This window comes from Canis lupus, chromosome 9 (genome assembly GCF_003254725.2).
Source record: "Canis lupus dingo isolate Sandy chromosome 9, ASM325472v2, whole genome shotgun sequence".
Taxonomy (NCBI): Eukaryota; Metazoa; Chordata; class Mammalia; order Carnivora; family Canidae; genus Canis; species Canis lupus.
The window spans coordinates 936,543-955,295 of record NC_064251.1 but is presented as its reverse complement, the minus strand read 5'-3'; the positions used below and the strand labels follow the sequence as shown (position 1 = coordinate 955,295).

Sequence of the window (18,753 nt, the reverse complement as noted above, 5' to 3'; positions counted from 1 at the left end):
TAAAAAATAAAAACCAAACATGTCAGAGTGGGGGCGGGGCCCAGGGGGATTTTCGCCCTGAATCTACATCTTAGAATATGCCCAGGTGACCTGGTAAGAACAGGTACGAATGCAAACTTTTAAGAAAACGTTAGGGGACGCCTGGATGGCTCAGCAGTTAAGCATCTGTCTTCAGCCCAGGGCGAGATCCTGGAGACCCGGGATCGAGTCCCACGTCGGGCTTCCTGCATGGAGCCTGCTTCTCCCTCTGCCTGTGTCTCTGCCTCCCTCTCTCTCTCTCTCTGTACTCTCATGAATAAATAAAATCTTAAAAAAAAAAAGAAAAAAGAAAAGAAAGAAAAGAAAAGAAAAGAAAAGAAAAGAAAAGAAAAGAAAAGGTTAGCTGGCTAAGGAGTGTTTTCCTGGGGATGGTGAAATTTTGCGCTGTGTGAATGTCACTAGATTGAGAAGCATTGGCTGTGACCGCTGTGTCAGGGCCTTGCTTGTGCTGTGCCCATGACTGGTGTTTGCTGAGCGCATGGACGGAAGGAGGCTTTGGGATGGGACAGGTGGGGTGGGGGCCACGGACAGGATCTGTGCGTCCGGGGGTCGCGCCCAGTACCCCTGCTTCCCTGGGGATGGGGCGCAGGGTGTGTCAAGTGGCCAAGCTACCCATTCAAATAAACACGTCTGCAGGGTGAGGCTCTTTTGTTGTCTTTTTTTCTTTTTCATTATTTAAAAAAAATATGTTACAGAACAATATCATTAATCATATATTTCTTATTTTCCTTTTAAAAAAAATTAAAGTAATAAAAAAGTCACTTTATAAAATAATACAAAACGCCAAGAGAGGCTGGGGCTGGGCTCGGGGGACTTCCGGGCTGGTGGGCTGGAGCCCAGTGCTTGGGGCTCCCCAGCGTGGGCAGGAGGCAGGGCTGGGGGCTGTGGCTGGGCTCCAGGTGGCAGTGGTAGAGGGGCAGTGAAGGCAGCTGTGGGGCCAGCCGGGGCCCCGTCCGTCCTAGGAGGGGCAGTGGAGCCCATGGCGTGGCCGGCCCCAGCGCCAGCTCCCCGGGGCGGGACCCCTAGCTCCCGCTGCTCAGCATCCCCAGCAGCGTACTGGGCTCCAGGCCCTGCTGCTGCGCCACGGTCTGCACGTCGAAGCCCATGTGCATGAGGAACTGGGCCACGTTCATCTCCTGCCCGGTGAACTGGTCCCGGATGGTGGGGCAAGAGGGGTTGCAGTGGGGCCAGGGGCAGCTGTCCACCAGGTGGACGGGGCAGCCCTTCAGCGGGGCCTTGCTGGCCTTGTGGCCGTCATGCAGGCTTCTGTCCCAGCAGTGCAGCGCCCGGGGCAGCGAGGTCCCCTTCACCTGGACGTCCGTCCAGTGGCTGCAGACAGAAATCCAGGTGGGGTCACGCGGGGTGGCCTGACCAGGTGGAGGCAGGCCCATCTCAGCCACGTGGCTGGTTGTACAATTGGCACTGAAAGCCCTGGAAGGAAGCCCTTTCTACAGAGCTGGGGAAGCGGTGACGAGCAAGTGGGGGTGGGGCCGTGGGTGTTTGCAGGAGACCCAGATGCCATCTATCCCGGGCATGGGGAGGAACACTGACCTCCGGATGATGATCTCATGGGAGAGGCAGGCGGGGGCGAAGCTGGCCCTGTTGGGGAGGAGACAGCAGGCTTGCAGCGATCCCCTGGGCCTCTTCCCCACCCCACCCCCGTGCCCGCAGGTCACAGTAGCTCCAGCCCCCTCCCCCGGGCACCTCTCCTGTCCCTGGCTCCCATCCCCCCTCCATGGCTGCGCCTAGCCAGCTGCCCTCTGGACCAGGCCTTGTCCCCAGCAACCCACGTGCTCCCTGCTCACGCTCGTCTCTTCCTGCCTCCAGACCCTGCTCAGAGTCCACCCCTCCAGGGAGGGCCGGCTGGGCAGTGGCGGCAGGTTGACCCGGATGTGTGAGTATTTTGCTTTGTTCATTTAATAGACTTTATTTCTAGAGCAGTTTTAGGTTCACATCAAAATTGAGCAGGGATTTCCCGCGCACGCCCTCTCCACACGCACAGCCTCCCCCGCTTGTCAACACCACACCAAAGGTGTGCCTGTCACCACGGATGGACCTGCTCGGACACACGACGGTCACCCAGAGCCCGTGGCGCACATCACGGCTTGCCCTGCTCCTGTGCGCTCTACGGGTTTGCACACATGTGTGACGATGTGCGTCCACCCTCTTGGGCTGGATAGTTTCCCTGTCCTAAAACTCCTCACTGCTCTGTGTACCACCCCCTCCCCAGCTCCATCCCTGATTGTCTCACTGTCTGGTGCCTGCCTCCCGCCCCCCCAAATGTCACGGAGCTGGAATCGTACACTCTGCAGCCTTTTCCAGATCGGCCTCTTGCTCTTGGTAACATGCAGCTACGCTTCCTCCACGGCCTCCCATGGTTTGAAAGCTCTTGTTTTTAGCTGGGGAAACACCCCTCGGCTGGACGGCTGGACACCTGGACGCCTGGGAGACCACTCACGGTTCCCCCCGTATCTAGAGGGCTGAGTCGGGGGCGGGGGTCCCCAGGACACTCACGGCACATCCTTGAGCGTGTTCCGCAGCTCACGGCCCAGGTTCTGGATGTACAGCCACTGGCCCTCCTGCACAGGCTGTCCCGTGAGGTGCACGTTGTCCACGGTCAGCTGAGCCTCATCGAACAGCCACTGCACCACAAACACCGGGCCTGGGGGGCACAGCTCAGCTGGGCCTTGCCTCGGCACTCTGCCCCACCCCAGGCTCGGGGCGCCTGAGGCCCCGGCCCCTTCCCTGGTGGGCTCACAGGCCAGCTGAGCTCTCCCCTCAGAGTGCTGGCCGCCAGCCCCCCGCGGCACCCTTGTTACTCTCCCTCCCAGCCCGTCTTGGCCTGGCTCCCAGGGTCTCCGCTTTGACCACAACTTGGTGACCATGTCCCTTCAGGCGTGAACCTGAGGAGGACAGCCAAGGCCCCGCCCAAAGGCAGCACGTTCCCAACCGCGACTGTGGACAGGGTGACCAACTGTCCCGGTCGGCCTGGGCCCCAGTGGACTTGTGATGCTAAACCCAGGCCAGTCCCAGGCAAACCTGGCCAGCTGCGACCCAGCTCCCTCAGAGGGGGCAGTGGCCTCCGGGCTGGCCGCAGCCGAGACCAACGCTCCCAGCCCCCCACCCTGCCGCGTGCACCCCGACCGTGGCCGGCCCCTCACAGCGCAGCGTTGGGTAGACTTTGTAGCCAAAGAAGCAGTTCCACTCCTCGCCGGCCTTGAACTGGTGCCGACAGCGCTCCGGGACCACCCCGTTCCAGTACCTGGGCACACGCTGCGGGTCAGGCGGCGCCGCCCCCTCCCCGCCCATCATAGGCCCCGCGCCAGCCCGGCAGCGGTCCCCCGGCGGCCGGCACCTGATGCCTCGGCGTATGGCCTCCGTGGGCGCACAGGTGACGGTGTCGATGCAGTCTGTTCGGCGGTACTGCTTGTTGTCCAGGAACCAGCCCGAGTCCGCCAGGCCCCGCACCTGGATGGCCGGGTAGCCCAGCTCCTCCAGCTGCTCGGCCACGCGGTCCACGTTCAGCAGCACCCCTGTGCCCCCCGCGCTGCAGAGGAAGCAGCCCGTGAGGTCCCAGAGCCCGCCGGCCCCAGGCCCACGGCCGTGGACAGGCGCGTCCTGAACTGCCCACACATTCCGGATCATGTGGAAGACCCACAGGCCTTCTGGGGTCCCAGAGGCACAGGAGAGGCTAGCAGAGCCCCTGGCCCTGAGCCCACGGCAATGAGCCAAGTTGCAGGCCATCCCACTTGCTCCCACTCCTCTTTCCCTTCTCTCTCACTCTCTGACTCAGTTTCCTCATCTGCAAACCATGGCGAGATATGCGACCTCAGGCCCCTTCCTCTACTCTACAGATGTCCTCTGGGCCCCCGCACATTGCAGGGGCACAGCGACCAGGTGCTATCCCACTCACAGGGACCCCAGGCGTTAGAGAGGGCGCCCTGGTCCCCATAGTCCAAGCTTCCCTCGCATGCGCACCCACAGAGCCCAGAGGCGTCCTCTGGAGGCTTCCAGCTACCCTGGAGCAGAACCCTCCCGCTTCCTGCCCAGGCTGGGTCCCTCCTTGCCCTCCCCTCCCGCCCCACCCTGCACGCTCTGGCCCTGACCCGCCTGGCCCACCTGCTCCCTGCCAGCAGCAGCACCTTGGCCCCACTCAGCCCCTTGCCCAGGAGCTCTCGGACCACCTCCTGGATGATGAGGGCGCCCATGAAAGCATACTCGTCTGCGTGGGGGAGGAGGGTGGTTTCAAGGGGGGCCTGGACAGAGAGCAAGGCCTCCTACCTCCAGGTTGGAAGGAGGAGATTCTTCCAGGGGAGGGGGCTGGGATGAACGGAGGGAGGCGGTCAGGTGTCCCAGGCTAAGCTGGGGGCCCCTCCCCAGGGAACACGCAGGAGCGGGATCCCTGCAGCGGCCAAGCCAGCCATGGACAACTGACAGCAGGTGCTCGGGGCAGGCACCCTGGGACGTGGCGTCAGGGGATTAGAGGGAGTTATGAGACAGAAGCCCTGTCCTCCCCGCTTGGGCTTTGGGGGCAGGAAACGGAGGGGACTCACTCTTCTCAGACTTGGACGAAGCCCCACTCCAGACATCGCTGGAGCAGTAGGGGATGAAGCTGCAACAGGAGAACAGAGTGAGCTTGCCAAGACCCTCAGGAACAGGAACCCTCCCCAAGGAGGACCACCCCCCACAGACTCCCCAGGGAAGGACCCCCTCAGGAGGCACCCCGCTGCTCCCTCTTACACCATGTTGGCATTCCACCAGTGGGGGTTTTCCTCTGGCTGGGAGGACAGGATCCCGGTGCCTGGGGAAGGACAGAGGCAGGGGTTTTTCTGGGGGGAAGGGCTGTGCAGCGACCGGGGCTCCAGGACAGTGTGGGATGTGGGCCATCTTATTTGGCCACAACAAGGCAGGCAGGCCAGGCCAATCACTCGGACGTGACCCTTGCCCTCTTCCACCCTGCACTGGCTGCCTTGGCCCAAGGAGGACTGGTGCGCAGAGCAGCCATGGTAAGCCTCTGAGGTTACCTGCGGAATAAGAATGAAGAATGATAAGTGGGTGTCCGCTGACCTTAGGAGGGGGAGAGAACTGGGTGGGGGGCTCCCCAGGGCTCTAGAAAGCAAAGGGCAGGAGTTCTTTGGGAACTTGGAACTGTGAGCCCCACCCTGCCCCGCCCACCCCCCAGGAGGTGGGGGGGGCAGTCGGTGACCTGCTGACCTGTGCGGGTGCGCGGCCAGTCCCTGGAGCTCATGAGGCGCCTCATGGTGTCATAACGGGAGTCACAGTTCTCCCGGTTGAAGCAGTACCAGCCACCTGCGGGCACAGCCACCCTGTCAGTGTCTGTGCGCAGGGGCCTCTGCCCACCACGCCGCCTGGGCTCCCGGACGCACCTTCCAGAAAAAGAAGCCACCGCCGACTGCCCTTGGATTCCTTCAGGTAGTAGCTGCAAAGGGGGGGCGGGGACGGGAGGAATGTGAGGTCAGCAGGACCCAGCTCTGGGGAAGGAAAGGGTCGTTCCACCTGTTGCCCGGGCAGCGCGGGCCGCACGAGGGCGCCAGTGACCAGGCCCCGTGGACCGTGCGCGGCGCCGCCGGCAGCGACCGTCCCGAGAGGTGGCGCTGGCGGGGCGGGAAGGGCCGCGAGGGGCTGTGTGGTCCGTGGAAAATCCCCACGGCCCGCCCCGCGCGGGACCGCTGTAACCCTGGCGCCGGTGCCAGGAGCCGGGCAGTCTTCGCTGGGCTCAGGATCTCCCGGAACGCGCCAAGGTGCTCGGAGCCCGAAAAGGGCCCCCACTAGACGTGTGTGTGGGGTGAGGGCCTGACCCGCCAGTGGGGCGTGCGAGGTCACGGGTGTCACCGAGGCTCGACCCAACCTCTGGTCCTCCGGCCGTCGGGGCCCTCCCTGACTGTCAGGCGAGCATCCTTCCTCTGCACACTTCAGGGCTGGAGAGGGGTGGACGCCGCTCCCCCGTCCTCCGGTCCCACCTGCGCCCCTTTCCCGTCCCTCCGGCTGGCTGGGATCCCAGGCAGTCCCGGTGGCAGCGCGGAGGGGACTGGGGGGGACAGCAGGACTCTCCCCGCCCGCTGGGCCGCCTCCTCCTGCCGGAGCGGGCCGCTCGGGGACTGCATCTGCCCGCCCAGAGCCCGAAGGACGCTAGCAGAGGGGCCGGGCACGGTGACCCAGGGGTCAGTGCCCCCGCCTGCCCATCCGCCCGCCCGCGCTGCGAGCTGCCCCACCCCCGCGGGTCCCAGGGCCGGGCCCTCCGCCGGGGCGCCGAGGGAGGGGGCAGCGGGCGCCCAGCAGCCAGGTGGGGCGGCAGGCAGGGGCGCGGGGCGCGCGGGGGCGCGGGGGCGCGGGGGCAGGCCTCACCCGGCGGGGCTGCCGTCGTTGCAGGTCACCGACGTGTTGAGCAGGAGGTGCAGGCGCAGGTCCTCGTTGAGCTGCTGAGCCGAGCAGGGGTACAGGGACTGCGCCAGGCTCTTGACCTGCGCCATGAAGCTGTCCATGTTGCCCTCCACGGCCGTGAAGTCCAGCGGGAAGCTCTCCACCGGCTGCGCCGCCGCGGGGGCGGCCTCGGCGCGGGGCGGGGGCGGGGGCGGGGGCGGGGGCGGCTGCGGGCCGCGGCGCCGCCAGGTCTTCCTGGCCTCGCCGCCCCCGGCCCAGTGCAGCAGGCCCAGCAGCAGCAGCACGCGCACCCCTCGGCCCATGGCCGCGCCGCTCGGGCCCGCGGCCACCTGCGGAGAGCGGGCGGCCTTGAGGCGGCGGGGCCGGGCCGGGCCGGGGGCGGGCGGGGCGCGGGCGGGGCGGGCGCGGGCGCGGGCGCGGGCGCGGGGCGCTGCTGCCGGCTCGGCGTCGAGGGCGGCGGGGCTCGGCGCGGCGGGCGAGGGCAGCGCAGGGTCCGGGTGCGCTGGCTCCGGCCCGCGCCAATGAGCGGCGGGGGCCGAGCCTGGGCGTAGTTTGCGGGGGCCGCGGCGGCCCGGGTGCCCGCGCCTTAGATGTGCCGCCGCCGCCGCCCGCCCGGCCGAGGGGGAGGGGGGCGCGCTCGCTCCTTTCTTGGCGGAGGCATCGCCTTTTCTTCCCAAACCGCAAGCCTGACGGAGGGGCCTGGCCTATCCCGCCGCGGCCGCCGGAGGCGCTCCCGGCCGGCTCCGTGGGGGGCAGCGCGGCCCCGCCGTCCCGGCAGCCCCGTGCCCCGCGGCCCGCCCGGCGCCGCCGCCCCCGCCCGCGGGAGGCTGCAGGGGCGCGGCCAGCGGGGCTTCCTCGGCGCCCCGACTCCGCCGCAGCGCAGGGGCCGGGCCGACGGGCGGGGGCGCGGGGGGCGCGCTCACCTGCGCCGCCGCCGCTCCCCCCCCCGCGCCCCCCGCGCCCCCCGCGCTCACCTGCGCCGCCGCCCCTCCCCTCCCCTCCCCTCCCCTCCCCTCCCCTCCCCTCCCCCGCCCCGCCCCGCCCGCGCCCCCGCGCTCACCGCCGCTGCCCCGCGGCCCGGCTCCTCGGCTCGCCCGCTGGGACGCCGGCTCGGCTGCGCTCCCCCTCTGGCGCTGGCGCGGAGCCGCCGAGACTTTTATCCAGCGGGGCCCCCGGGATCAAAGCGACGGCGGACACGGGGCCCCGCGCCGAGGGGCCTCCGGGAGGAGCGGACAGGTGTGGCGCGGTCCCTGGCGCCCTCGCTGACCTGCGCGGCGCCACGGGGGAGTCGCCGGTCCCCGCGCCGGATGCACAGACTCTGCGCGGCCCTGGAACCCGTGGGGGCCGCCGCTTACCGGGCCTGGGGTGGGGCTTGCAGCGCCCCGGCCTGACCCCGTCAGCGCGGCACCCCAAGGACCCCCAGAATCTCTCCCTGCCCCGCCGTCGCAGGGAGGGCGGGGGCCCGGATCCGGGAGCAGCAGCGGGCTTGGTCTCCCTCGTTGACCTCCTCCCGACCTAGTTCCTCCGTCCCATCGCTCATCTCCTCACTGAGGACAGAATGAGATGCTCAGACATCAAAACGGGGAGGGGGGCAGGTGTTTGCTTAGGAGGCTGCTAGGCGGGGTGGGTGGGGAGAGAAAAAGAGCATTTATTCGCCCTCCATCCACACCCACAAAGTGTCACGGACAGCTTTCGCAGGACTCTCCTTACCCCTCCCCGCGGCGGTCCAGCGGCGGCATCACACCCGCGCTAAAGACAGGGATCCAGAACTGGGGGGGGGGGGGGTACTGAGCCCCTTTCCTAAATCAGGGCAGTGGGGAGGCGGTGTCCCCTGGTGGGGCAGGGTCTCAGCGGCTGCTGGGGGCTCTGGCCCAGCTCCGCACCCAGCCTCCCGGATTGCTGCTGGCCCCAGCGCCCTCTGTCCTTCTCGGGAGGCCTGAGGCTGGGCGTGGAGCTGCGCACACAGCAGCCACTCTGGCTGCGCTCCAGACCCCAGAGGGTCCTTACAAGCCGGTGTTGGGGCACTTGAGGGGTGAGAGATGCTGTGGCAGAGCCCTTGAAGCCTAGGATGAGTCTGAGGTGCGCGGGAGGTTGACCTGGGCTGGGGTCATTCAGCTAAGGAGGGGGCAGGCTGTGTCACAAGCGCAGGTCCTCCCCACAGGCACCGTCAGGGCAGCCGTGTGCCCATGTTCCAGATGAAGGGAATTGAGACTCAGAGAAGCTAACAGAAGAGCTGACGATGAGCTCTCCTCATCCCAAAGTCCACACTGGCCGTCCCCCTGTCGTTGGTCTGTTTAGAGGCCGTGCTTAGGACTGGCCAGCCAGAGGCAGTAGCTTCAAACTTAGGTCCTGTCCAGAGGTATCTAACCTCCCCACCCAGCCCCCGCTGACCCTGGCTTCAGGGAGAACCTGCCCAAGGAGCCCTCTCCTTCTAGGAGCCTACTATTCCAAGTCCCAGGCGGGAAGTGCTACCTCCAGCCGGATGGCGCGACCACGTTGGGTTGTGCTTGCTTCACACTCACCTGGCTCTGAGTCATTTCCTGGCTGGGCGATTCAGGGCAAGGCCTGTGACCTCTGTCTGTGCCTCCGTTTCCTCTTCTTTAAAGCGGGGTAATGACCGTGCCTCTATCAGTGGTTCTTTTGTGGGATTACGGGAGCCCATGCGTGAAAGTGCTCAGCATGGTTCGCGGCAGGGATGGCGGTCACGATTGGCAACGAAATTCCAGGACACGGGAAGAGCACGCATATTATAGTCGCTGATGTGTGCCCTAGTGTGTCTTAGCCTGCGTACTGGACCGAAATGAGTTCCTGTTTTGGTTTGTTCAACATAACTAGCAAAATCGAAATGCTTTCCCCAGAGCTTCCCGGTCCATCTGTGTCTCCGCCTTCCCCAGTCCTGCTCCTTTAGAGCAGCAGCCCCGACCCTGGTGTGGCGGTGGGCTGCTCACACTCATCAGATGGAGGTGTGTCCTTGCACCCCCCCGCGCCCCAGGCCAGCTTTACCTTCCACGCCTCATACTCCTCCACTCAGAGTTTTCAACCCCTGGAATCTGCTGGGTCCTCCCAGGACAGCCACTCTGTCCAGCCACCCGGCCCTGGGCCTCTGCTTCCAGGCTGTCCGCACGCAGCCCAGCGACGGCCACCGTGGCCATGACGGGTGGGAGGAAGGGAGATCCACAGTTGAGCAGCAATGGGTCAGGTCCCACCGCACAGCCAGTAAGATGACTGTGGTCGAAAATGGAAAGGACAGGTGTCGGTGAGGGTGTGGAGAACCTGGAACCTGGGTGCTGCTGGCGGGAATGTAAAATGGGGCAGCTGCGGGGGGCGGGGGGGAGCGGGGAGCCAGTCTGCTGGCCCCTCGGTAGTTTGTACAGAAGAACATATGATCCAGTGATTCCACTCCGGGGTGTGGTCTTAAAAACATTGAAAGCAGGGGTCCCCACGAACGCTTGTATGTGACTGTTCATGGCAATGTCGTGTATGGTCGTCAGCAGGTGGAAAACCCAAATGTCCATCAGCAAATGAACGGATAAACAAATTGTGGTCTATGCTGCGCGTAATAAAATAGTATTCAGACGTAGGAGGGAACGAAGTACTGACACACGCCCCAAGACGGGTGAGCTTAGGAACATCACGCCGAGTGAAAGAAGCCGGAGACAAAGCGCCCCGTAGTGTACGATTCCACTTCTGCGGGGTGTCCACCATGGGTAATCCACAGAAACAGCCGACTGCTGGTTGCCAGACAGTGGGAGGAATAGGGAATGGGTACAAGGTTTCTTTTTGGGGTGATGAGAATGTTCCAAAATGACTGTAGTGGTAATTGTGCAACCTGGTGAACGTACTAAGTGCCATGGAATTCTATGCTCTAAATTTTATGTTCTGTAAATTTTACCTGAAAACGAAATCAAAAACAAAAACAAACCCTAAAGCGCCACTGCGTCTGACCCACGTTGGTCACCAGGCTGGACGTAGGACACCGGGTGACTGAAGCTGTGCGCCAGGTAAACTGAGTACCTGAATTGGAACAGGGGGGTGCCACCCAAGCTCTGGGAATTCTGGGCCGTGGGATGTGCACACCCCCATTTGCTCGTTAGACGGAAGTCTAGGGGACCCACACGGTGGGGGATATGGCGGCAGGACAGGGGGCCTGATTCCCCAGCCTGTGGTGGGGTCTCTGATCTTTAGGTTCATAATCTAAAGAGTGGGGACGACAACAGGACCTGCCTCCCAGGGTTATGGGAACGTGAAATGAGGCAGGACCTGCAGAGGCCAGTGAGCACATGCTACACGATGGCTGTTATTTGGTGTGGCTGCTGGCCATCTCTCCAGGACCAGGGGAGATCGAGGGCCTGGGTACGAAGGGCTCGTGGATTGTCTAGAGGAGGTATGGGGACAAGAAGCAGGAACAATGTCCCAAATCGCCTTGCGGCGGTGGCCCCCTGACCAGGGACACCACACGTGCTGGGCGCGGGGCTCGCCCTTCTCTGCCCTCTGCCCACTGCCACATGCAGTAGACTTTGCATTATTCCCGCCCCTCGGCTTCCTGGCTCCCTTTCGGGTGGGCAGCAGGTGCTTCTGGCTAAGCTTAGATCTGGCGTCTGCCCAGCTGCAAGGAAGCTGGGGAAATGGGAACCTGGCTGGGGAGCGGGGGGAGCTCCATTTCTTTAGGAGGAATATCCCCAGATACGGTTTGGGGGTGCAAGGGCTGGCCCTTGGGGAGAAAGATATGGGGGAGGGAGCCAAAGAGCTCAGTTGACATGTGACCCACTTGTGAACACGTGCCCATTTCCTGGGGATAACAGAGATGGAATATTTCAGAAAAAAAGCAAGGGCCCCAGGTGGGGCAGGCGCAGGGCCTAGACTGGCCAGAGGAGGCATCGGGGACAGGGGGAGGGCATGGGCACGGTGCAGGGTCGTCAGCGGTGCGGGGGTCCCACCTGGAGTCCCGTGTAGGGCCCCTCACACCAGTAATGGGACCAGAGGGCCGGGCCTGTGGGGACTCAGGCCATCTAGAAGCGGTGGGCTCAGTGCTATGGCCCAGATGTGGGATGGCCTGCGCCACACGCTGGCTCCCCCTGGGGCCCCGTGAGGGCCTGGACGCGGGTTTGGCTCTACGGGAGGGCTTTTCTGAGTTCCAGCTGTGGCCACCGTCTGGGCCCCAGCTGCTGCCTGCCGCCCGGCCACCTCACCACGTGCAGCCACCTGGGCAGCTCCGCACCGCACCCCGCTGCTGGCCGCTGAGGCCCAAGAGGCAGGGGAGCAGGGCAGACGATCCCGCTCCCCCCAGCTCTGAGAGGAGGTTCTGCTCCCAGCCGGTCAAGAGCCCATCTCTAGCTATGAGTTGGGGAGGGACCCCAAGCCAGAGCCTGCGATCACAGAATTTGAACCCCCTTTTGTTTCCCCAAAGCCCCCCACCCCATCCAATCGGCAATGCCCTTTGGCCTTGTTTCCTGGGACTTTGATCAGCAATACCACTTGCTTGGTGCAGTCGGGGCGGGAGGCCCTTATGGATACTTCTGGGTCTGAAGCGGGGACGTGTCCTCTTCTGGGAATCAGGTGGCCATTCACAGCCCAGCCTGAGCAGCCCTGGGGTCACCTGGCACAGGGGGACCATACATACCCTGTACCCTCTCATTTAGCAGGGAGAGCCCCCAGGGCCACAGGAGGAGGCTGCACCCCATCATCCTGCTGTGATCTTCCCTCCCTACCCCCCATGCCAGTGAGCAGAGGATCAGTGCAGGGTCTCTGGTCCCAAGCTCAACCCTTGGATCCCACCGGTCGCCTGTCAGGACCTGCTGGCCTTTCGGCACCCCTGCCCCCTCGTGCCCTCCCCGCGGGGCCTCAGCCGGTCCCTGGATCGTCCTGGCTGAAGGACCCTCCTGCGTGCTGGCAGCGGCTGGCCTTGCCTGGGCTGACTCTGGAGGGTCAGGGTCCACATTCCAAAGCTGGAAGGAGGAAGGGCATGGGGTGGGAGGCGCTTCCTGAAAATCCGTGGAGACAGGGCTCCTTGGGGCGTCACGGGAGTGTCCCCACCATGCGGAGCCTCACCGCCCGGGTGAGGGAGGGCGTCGGGGAGGTCAGGCTGTCCCAGGCCGGGTGCGGAGAGCCCCAGACGGCTCCTCCTTGGCCCTCCCAGCTGCTGGCTCCTCCACACCCTAATGAGCTTGGGGCCAGCTGGTCCCCGTCCGCGCGGCCTGCGGTCCCCTCGCGGCGGCAGTCGTGGCTGCAGGCCAGGGAGACCGGCCATGTGACCTTCGGCCCCGCCGCCCTCCCACCCTGTGATCTGCACGTGGCCCCTGGGGAGGCAGAAAGCAGCCCTCAGATCTCCCGGCTGGGAACCTCTCAGCGCGACATCAAAGGGGCCGTGGTGCGCGGGGGCGGCAGATGCTTCTCTTAAAGGACCACACCACTCTTTAATGCAAAGCAGATCCTGCGAACAGCTGTCCAGCTACCGCCTGGGACAGAGCACGGAGGACAGGCCGAAGGAGTGAAGGCAGCAGTCCCTGTCGTCCCGGAGCCCACTGCCTTGGCTGCTGCTGCGCGGCGCCGCTGGAGGGTCGCGGGCCCGGTGGGGGGCCCGAGGCACCGTCAGCCCCGCCGAGGCCCCCCTCCACGGCTGGGGTGGCACCGGGTTGTGGGTTATTCTGGCGGCCAGGAGGGCGGCAGCTTGGAAACTCCACTTGTTTCGTGACATCCACACTAGATCAGAGTAGCCGGTGCCCGGGTGAGCTGAGGTTCCTACCTGCCTGGGCCTCTGCCCTGCCTGGGCCTCTGCCTCCCTCCCGCCACATCCCATCCGCTCTGTGAAGCCCTGGCCCCAAGCTGTCCCCGGGGGGCGGGGGGGGGGACGCCAGAGGTGAGAAAACAAGAAAGTGGACCAGAGCGGCGGTGCGGAGGGGGTTGCCTGTGTTTCATTCTTTGGCAATGGGAAATCCCTGCCTTAGTGGGAATACAGGTATTTTCTAGAAAGGTCTGTGTTGGAAAGTAGATTAGGTTGGTTAAGTTACACTGCAATGTTGGGCAGCCCCTTTGGCTCAGTGGTTTAGTGCTGCCTTCGGCCCAGGGCCTGATCCTGGAGACCTGGGATGGAGTCCCACGTCGGGCTCCCTGCATGGAGCCTGCTTCTCTCTCTGCCTGTGTCTCTGTCTCTGTCTCTCGTAAATAGATAAATAAAATATTTTTAAAAAGTGCGATGTTACCGCAGTCACGTAAGTGTATATATAAATGCACTTAAATACATACGTATGGGGATCCCTGGGTGGCACAGCGGTTTGGCGCCTGCCTTTGGCCCAGGGCGTGATCCTGGAGACCCGGGATCGAATCCCGCGTTGGGCTCCCAGTGCATGGAGCCTGCTTCTCCCTCTGCCTATGTCTCTGCCTCTCTCTCTCTCTGTGACTATCATAAATAATAAATAAAAATTTATAAAAAAAAATAAATAAAAAATAAATACATACGTATGTGTTAAATGCAGTTTGCCGAATGGTAAGTGTGGTATGGGGCAGGGCTGTGCCTCCCCCTCCACTTGCTCCTTGAGGTAATAGGGGCTTCGGTTCCCAGGCCAGCCAGGAGCTTCTTACCCAGAATATATATAGCCCGAGGTCCTAATGGGACCACAGTTTGGAGCATCATTGCTTTGAAAAATACAGCCTTCGCCCCACTCGCAGGCCCAGGAAGAGGACCCCCCGCGGACCTCCTTCCTCAGCATTCGGTTTGGGCCGGGCCATCCTGAAGAGACTTGTGCAGCTTGGGCAGGGACCCGCCCACCTGGTCTTCTGGCCAGACTGGGGTCCTGTGGGGGCGCACTGTGGGGCCCCCACTGCCTGTGATGCTGTCTGTAGCTCAGCAGCGCCGAGCCTCCGTCTCCCGAGTGCTGACTGCCGCTGTTGGTCTCCTTCCACAAGCGGTGAACCGAGACCCAGGCAGCCAGGACGACAAGCCCCGGCCGCTCCCTCGGCTGCCCAGATGCTGAGACATCCCCTAAACGTCCAATCGGGACAGTTGGTGCTCTGGATGCAGCGCACGCGGAGGGAGAGGCGGTCCCAGAGCGGGTCAGGTGGGCCACGGGGAAATGAACAGACGAGGGCACAATTTGTGCCATCCGTTGTGCAAGAAGGAGGGAGAGACAGAATTCACACCTGTGTCTCCTTAGGATTCTGACGCACACGCTTGTCTTTGCAAACAGACACGCAGGAAGACTACCCCAGAACTAAAAGAAAATGGTTTTCTCTGGGGTGAGTAGGAATGGACCAAGAGGGAGTGACCCTTTCTGGCTGTCTTGTTTTACACCTATAACATTTGAATCACATGAATATTTTGCTAACCAAATATAACATTCAATCAAAAAAGATGAAAAACGACTCCAGGATTCAGAAATAAGTGAATCTATGTAGCAGACAAATACAACTACACAGAAAAAGAGAATTGATTCAAACAAAATTTGAACACAGTACCCTGTATTTTTTTTTAAGATTTATTCATTTGGGAGGGGGGGAGAGGGAGAGAGAGAGAGAGAGAAAGACAGAGACACTGCACGTGGGGGGAGGGGCAGAGGGAGAAAATCCTCATGCGGACTCCCCACAGAGTGTGGAGCTCAAGCAGGGCTTGATCCCATGACCTGTGAGATTGTGACCTGAGCTGAAACCAAGAATCAGACACTTAACCAACGGAGCCACCCAGGCGCCCACACAATAATCTGTATTTCTTTAGTGGTATACATTCTAAGGACAAAAATTACTACAAAGAGATCTCCAAATTTCATGAGTAGGTCAGTAGTCAATAGATTGGTGTAGTAATTCTGTAGCTATTTGGAGGGAATGTGGGGACAGAGAATGTTAGTAAATATACTGATGTTACTGAAAACAAACCTCACTGTGGAGAAAGGGATATTTGCCTGGACCATGTAGATTTGCTTTCTTTCCTTTTTAGAACAAAAATGGTTGAACGTTGGCAATTTCGTATGATTCAACCAAATACAAATATGGGATGAGGGAAGAGGAAAATCTGGCCGGGGCCTGGTTTGGGGAGACAGACATTCAATGTGTTCAGGATGCTGGCTCTGTCCCTGGCAAGGCCGCGGAAGACAGGGGCACTCACTCCATAGCACTGAGCACACTTAGCTCCAGGCCTTGGTTTCTAAAACCCGTTCTCCTCTTTTGGAGACTAGGGCTTCCTTGAGAAATGGTGGATTCAGGGCTGGGATGGAACATTCTGGATAAGCCTAGGACATCTGAAGTGACAGAAGCAAAGAAGTACTCAGAGAATAATGGAAATAGGTCAAAGGGATGCAGGGAAGAGGTCACTGAGAAAGGTGCCTGTGGACTAGAGGTTGGTATCAATGGTAGATTTCCCAATGATAAAACAACTGGGTGACATGTTACAACTGCTGAGTCTAAGAGGACACAGGAGTTTCTTGTACTGTTCTTGTGACATTCTTCTAAGTTTAAAGTAATATGAAAATAAAAATCAGCCTCTCCCATACGAGCCAGCTTGAAGGGGGTCTCATTGGCCAAATTTTGATCAGTTTGAGCATCAAAAAGAATAATTGAAGGAAAAAAAACTATGAATTCATATTAACATTTTTTTTCATATTAACATTTAAGAATTTTTTTGGGGGGCAGCTGGGTGGCTCAGCGGTTGGGCATCTGCCTTTGGCTCAGGTTGTGATGTCAGGGTCTTGGGATCAAGTCCCACATTGGGCTTCCTGCAGGGAGCCTGCTTCTCCCTCTGCCTGTGTCTCTGCCTCTCTATGTGTGTCTCTCATGAATAAATAAATAAAATCTTTAAAATAAATAAAATCTTTCTTTTCCTGGGACCCTGGGATCATGCCCAAGCCAAAGGCAGATGCCCAACTGCTGAGCCACCCAGGCATCCCAATAAATAAAATCTTAAAAAAAAAAAGTTTTGGGCAGCCCAGGTGGCACAGTGGTTTAGCGCTGCCTTCAGCCCTGGGCCTGATCCTAGAGACCTGCAATCGTGTCCCACGTCGGGCTCCCCGCATGGAGCCTGCTTCTCCTTATGCCTGTGTCTCTGCCTCTCTCTCTCTCTCTCTCTGTGTGTGTGTCTCTCATGAATAAATAAACAAAATCTTTAAAAATTTTTTTAAGTTGGTTTTTTTTTTTTTTTTTTTTTAATGGAGAGGAAGTGTTTCTTGACCACAAAATGCCTGTTACATGTAAAGGAATTGGTAAAGTTAGAAAGTCATGACTTTGCAATCATAAACGTAATGAAGGATTCAGACAACAGCCATTCATGGGAGGCTAACACCCTGGGTAAATGGCTTTTGGAAAAACATATTTACAGTGTCAAAAAATTGCCCCCACATGGCTTGTTCACTCCACAAAGGACCTAGCCATGGAGGAATCTGGCAGACTCACTTGGACCGAGGGTCCAGAATGCACTGCCCATTAACAAGACAAGTCGATGTCCTAGATCTCCCAATGGGCTGTCGCCTGCCCTGCCTCGCTGCTCTGAATGTGTAGCCCCAAAAGGCAGATCCAGACTATGGAACAGTCTAGAGAAAATGGGTCTGGGTTTGTCACAAAATGCGAGTGTCATGAAAAATTAAAACAAGCAAAACAAAAGACGGAGCGTCTGTTGTGGATTAAAGGAGCACAAGCAGATGTGACGACCAAAGGCAATGTGACAACCAGCTGTAAAGGACCATTTTGGGACAAGGGCAGTGCTACAGTGAAGCCTGTGTTAAATAATGTCATTGTATCCATGACTGCATGCCCGTTGGGTGCATGCAGAGAAGTAACAGAAGGTTCTGGTTCTTAGGAGGAGCTGATGAATTATTTGGAGAGAAAGTGCCAGGATATCATCAACTGACTTTCAAATATAAATACATACGCAAATATAAATGCACAGAAAAAAGACATATGACGAGATGTTAACAGTGGTCATCTAGAGAAAAGTATACAGAAGTGTTGGAAAGTAGTAACTTCCTATGTATTAAGTATTAGCTTTTCTCTAGATGTCATTTTTTTTAAAGATTTTATTTATTCATGAGAGACACACAGAGAGAGGCAGAGACACAGGCAGAGGGAGAAGCAGGCTCCATGCGGGGAGCCCGACATGGGACTCGATCCCAGGACTGGGATCACCTGAGCTGAAGGCAGATGCTCAACCACTGAGCCACCCAGGCATCCCTAAGTAAGTAATCTCTAAGCCGAACCTGGGGCTTAAACTCATGACCCTTGAGATCAAGAGTCACACACTCCTCTAACTGAACCAGCTGGGTGCCCCTATAGATGTCATTTTTTATTTTTTAAGATTTTATTTATTAGAGAGAGAGAGAGCGCAAGCGAGAGAGCTAGAGAGAGCATGAGGGAGGGTGGGGTAGAGGCAGAGAGAGAAGCAGACCCTCTACCTACCAAGGAGCCCAACACAGGGCTCGATCCCAGGACCCCGGGATAATGACCTAACCTGAAGGCAGATGCTCAACCACTGAGCCACCCAGGCGTCCCTTGCCCACCATTTCTAAAAATACTGTTTCCATAAAGCTCTGTCGCTGGAGCTGTACAAGATGCCTGCAGCCGTCGGGGAGTGCCTTTATATGCCCCCGCGCACTCCCCCAGGGAGCCCCCAGGTTGCTCCATATTTTGGTGTTTTGTTTTTTTTTTTTCCCGTATTTTGTTCTTTCAGATCGTTGTGCCCGTGTGTTCCACCACTCCCCTGTCGAAGGACATCTGGGCTCATCCCAGTTTTTTGGTATTGCAAATAAAGCTGCTGTGTACGTTAATGTACAGACCTGTCCTTTTTTGAGATACCAAATCAGAAATGAAAAACAGGAGCTGCAAAAAGACACTGAACAAACACCTAAGCAAAGACCCCCTTCGGGACACGTGGGGGGCTCAACGGTTAAGCATCTGCCTTGGGCTCAGGTCATGATCCTGGGTCCCGGGATCGAGTCCCACATCGGCTCCCCGCAGGAAGCCTGCTTCTCCCTCTGCCTGTGTTTCTGCCTCTCTCTGTGTGTCTCTTAGGAATAAATAAATAAAATCTTAAAAAAAAATAAAACTTTCCTTTAAGGCCTTGCAAACCTCCCAAAGATGACATTTGGCCCCGTGGTCTCCGGTGGCCTCTGATGTGATGTGTGACATCCTGGAATCTGGGTAGCTGGAGGCTGTGCCTGAAATGCCTGCAGGAGGTGTTGGAGCGGCAGTGAACCTGCTGAGGTGCAGAGAGGAGCTGAGGAAGGCAGGTGCGGGGACAGGCCTCTCAGTAGAGCAAACGCACGGTCCCAGTGTGGGTGGCCAACCCCGAGCATGCAAAGTCCCCAAAGGCAGGTGAGGGGCCTTCCCACTGTGGCG

At 60.0% G+C, this 18,753-nt stretch overlaps 1 protein-coding gene across 2 annotated transcripts; it reads right to left on the bottom strand.

Annotated features, from left to right (window-relative positions):
* NOTUM (notum, palmitoleoyl-protein carboxylesterase) lies at nucleotides 1-6,801 on the bottom strand. 2 transcript variants are annotated; one of them, XM_049113835.1, is made up of 11 exons: nucleotides 6,406-6,801; nucleotides 5,427-5,479; nucleotides 5,254-5,349; nucleotides 4,780-4,840; nucleotides 4,593-4,651; nucleotides 4,159-4,261; nucleotides 3,395-3,586; nucleotides 3,201-3,301; nucleotides 2,554-2,701; nucleotides 1,591-1,638; nucleotides 1-306 (listed from the first exon to the last, which is right to left on the bottom strand). In XM_049113835.1, the coding sequence occupies exons 1-11, from the start codon at nucleotides 6,741-6,743 to the stop codon at nucleotides 120-122; spliced, it is 1,386 nt and encodes a 461-aa protein (XP_048969792.1). In that variant the 5' UTR covers nucleotides 6,744-6,801; the 3' UTR covers nucleotides 1-119. The 2 variants fall into 2 exon arrangements, with proteins under 2 accessions (XP_048969792.1, XP_025324136.3); XM_025468351.3 differs by lacking the exon at nucleotides 1-306 and adding an exon at nucleotides 740-1,368 and having other exon boundaries at nucleotides 6,406-6,791.
* Between the last annotated feature and the right edge of the window lie 11,952 nt (nucleotides 6,802-18,753).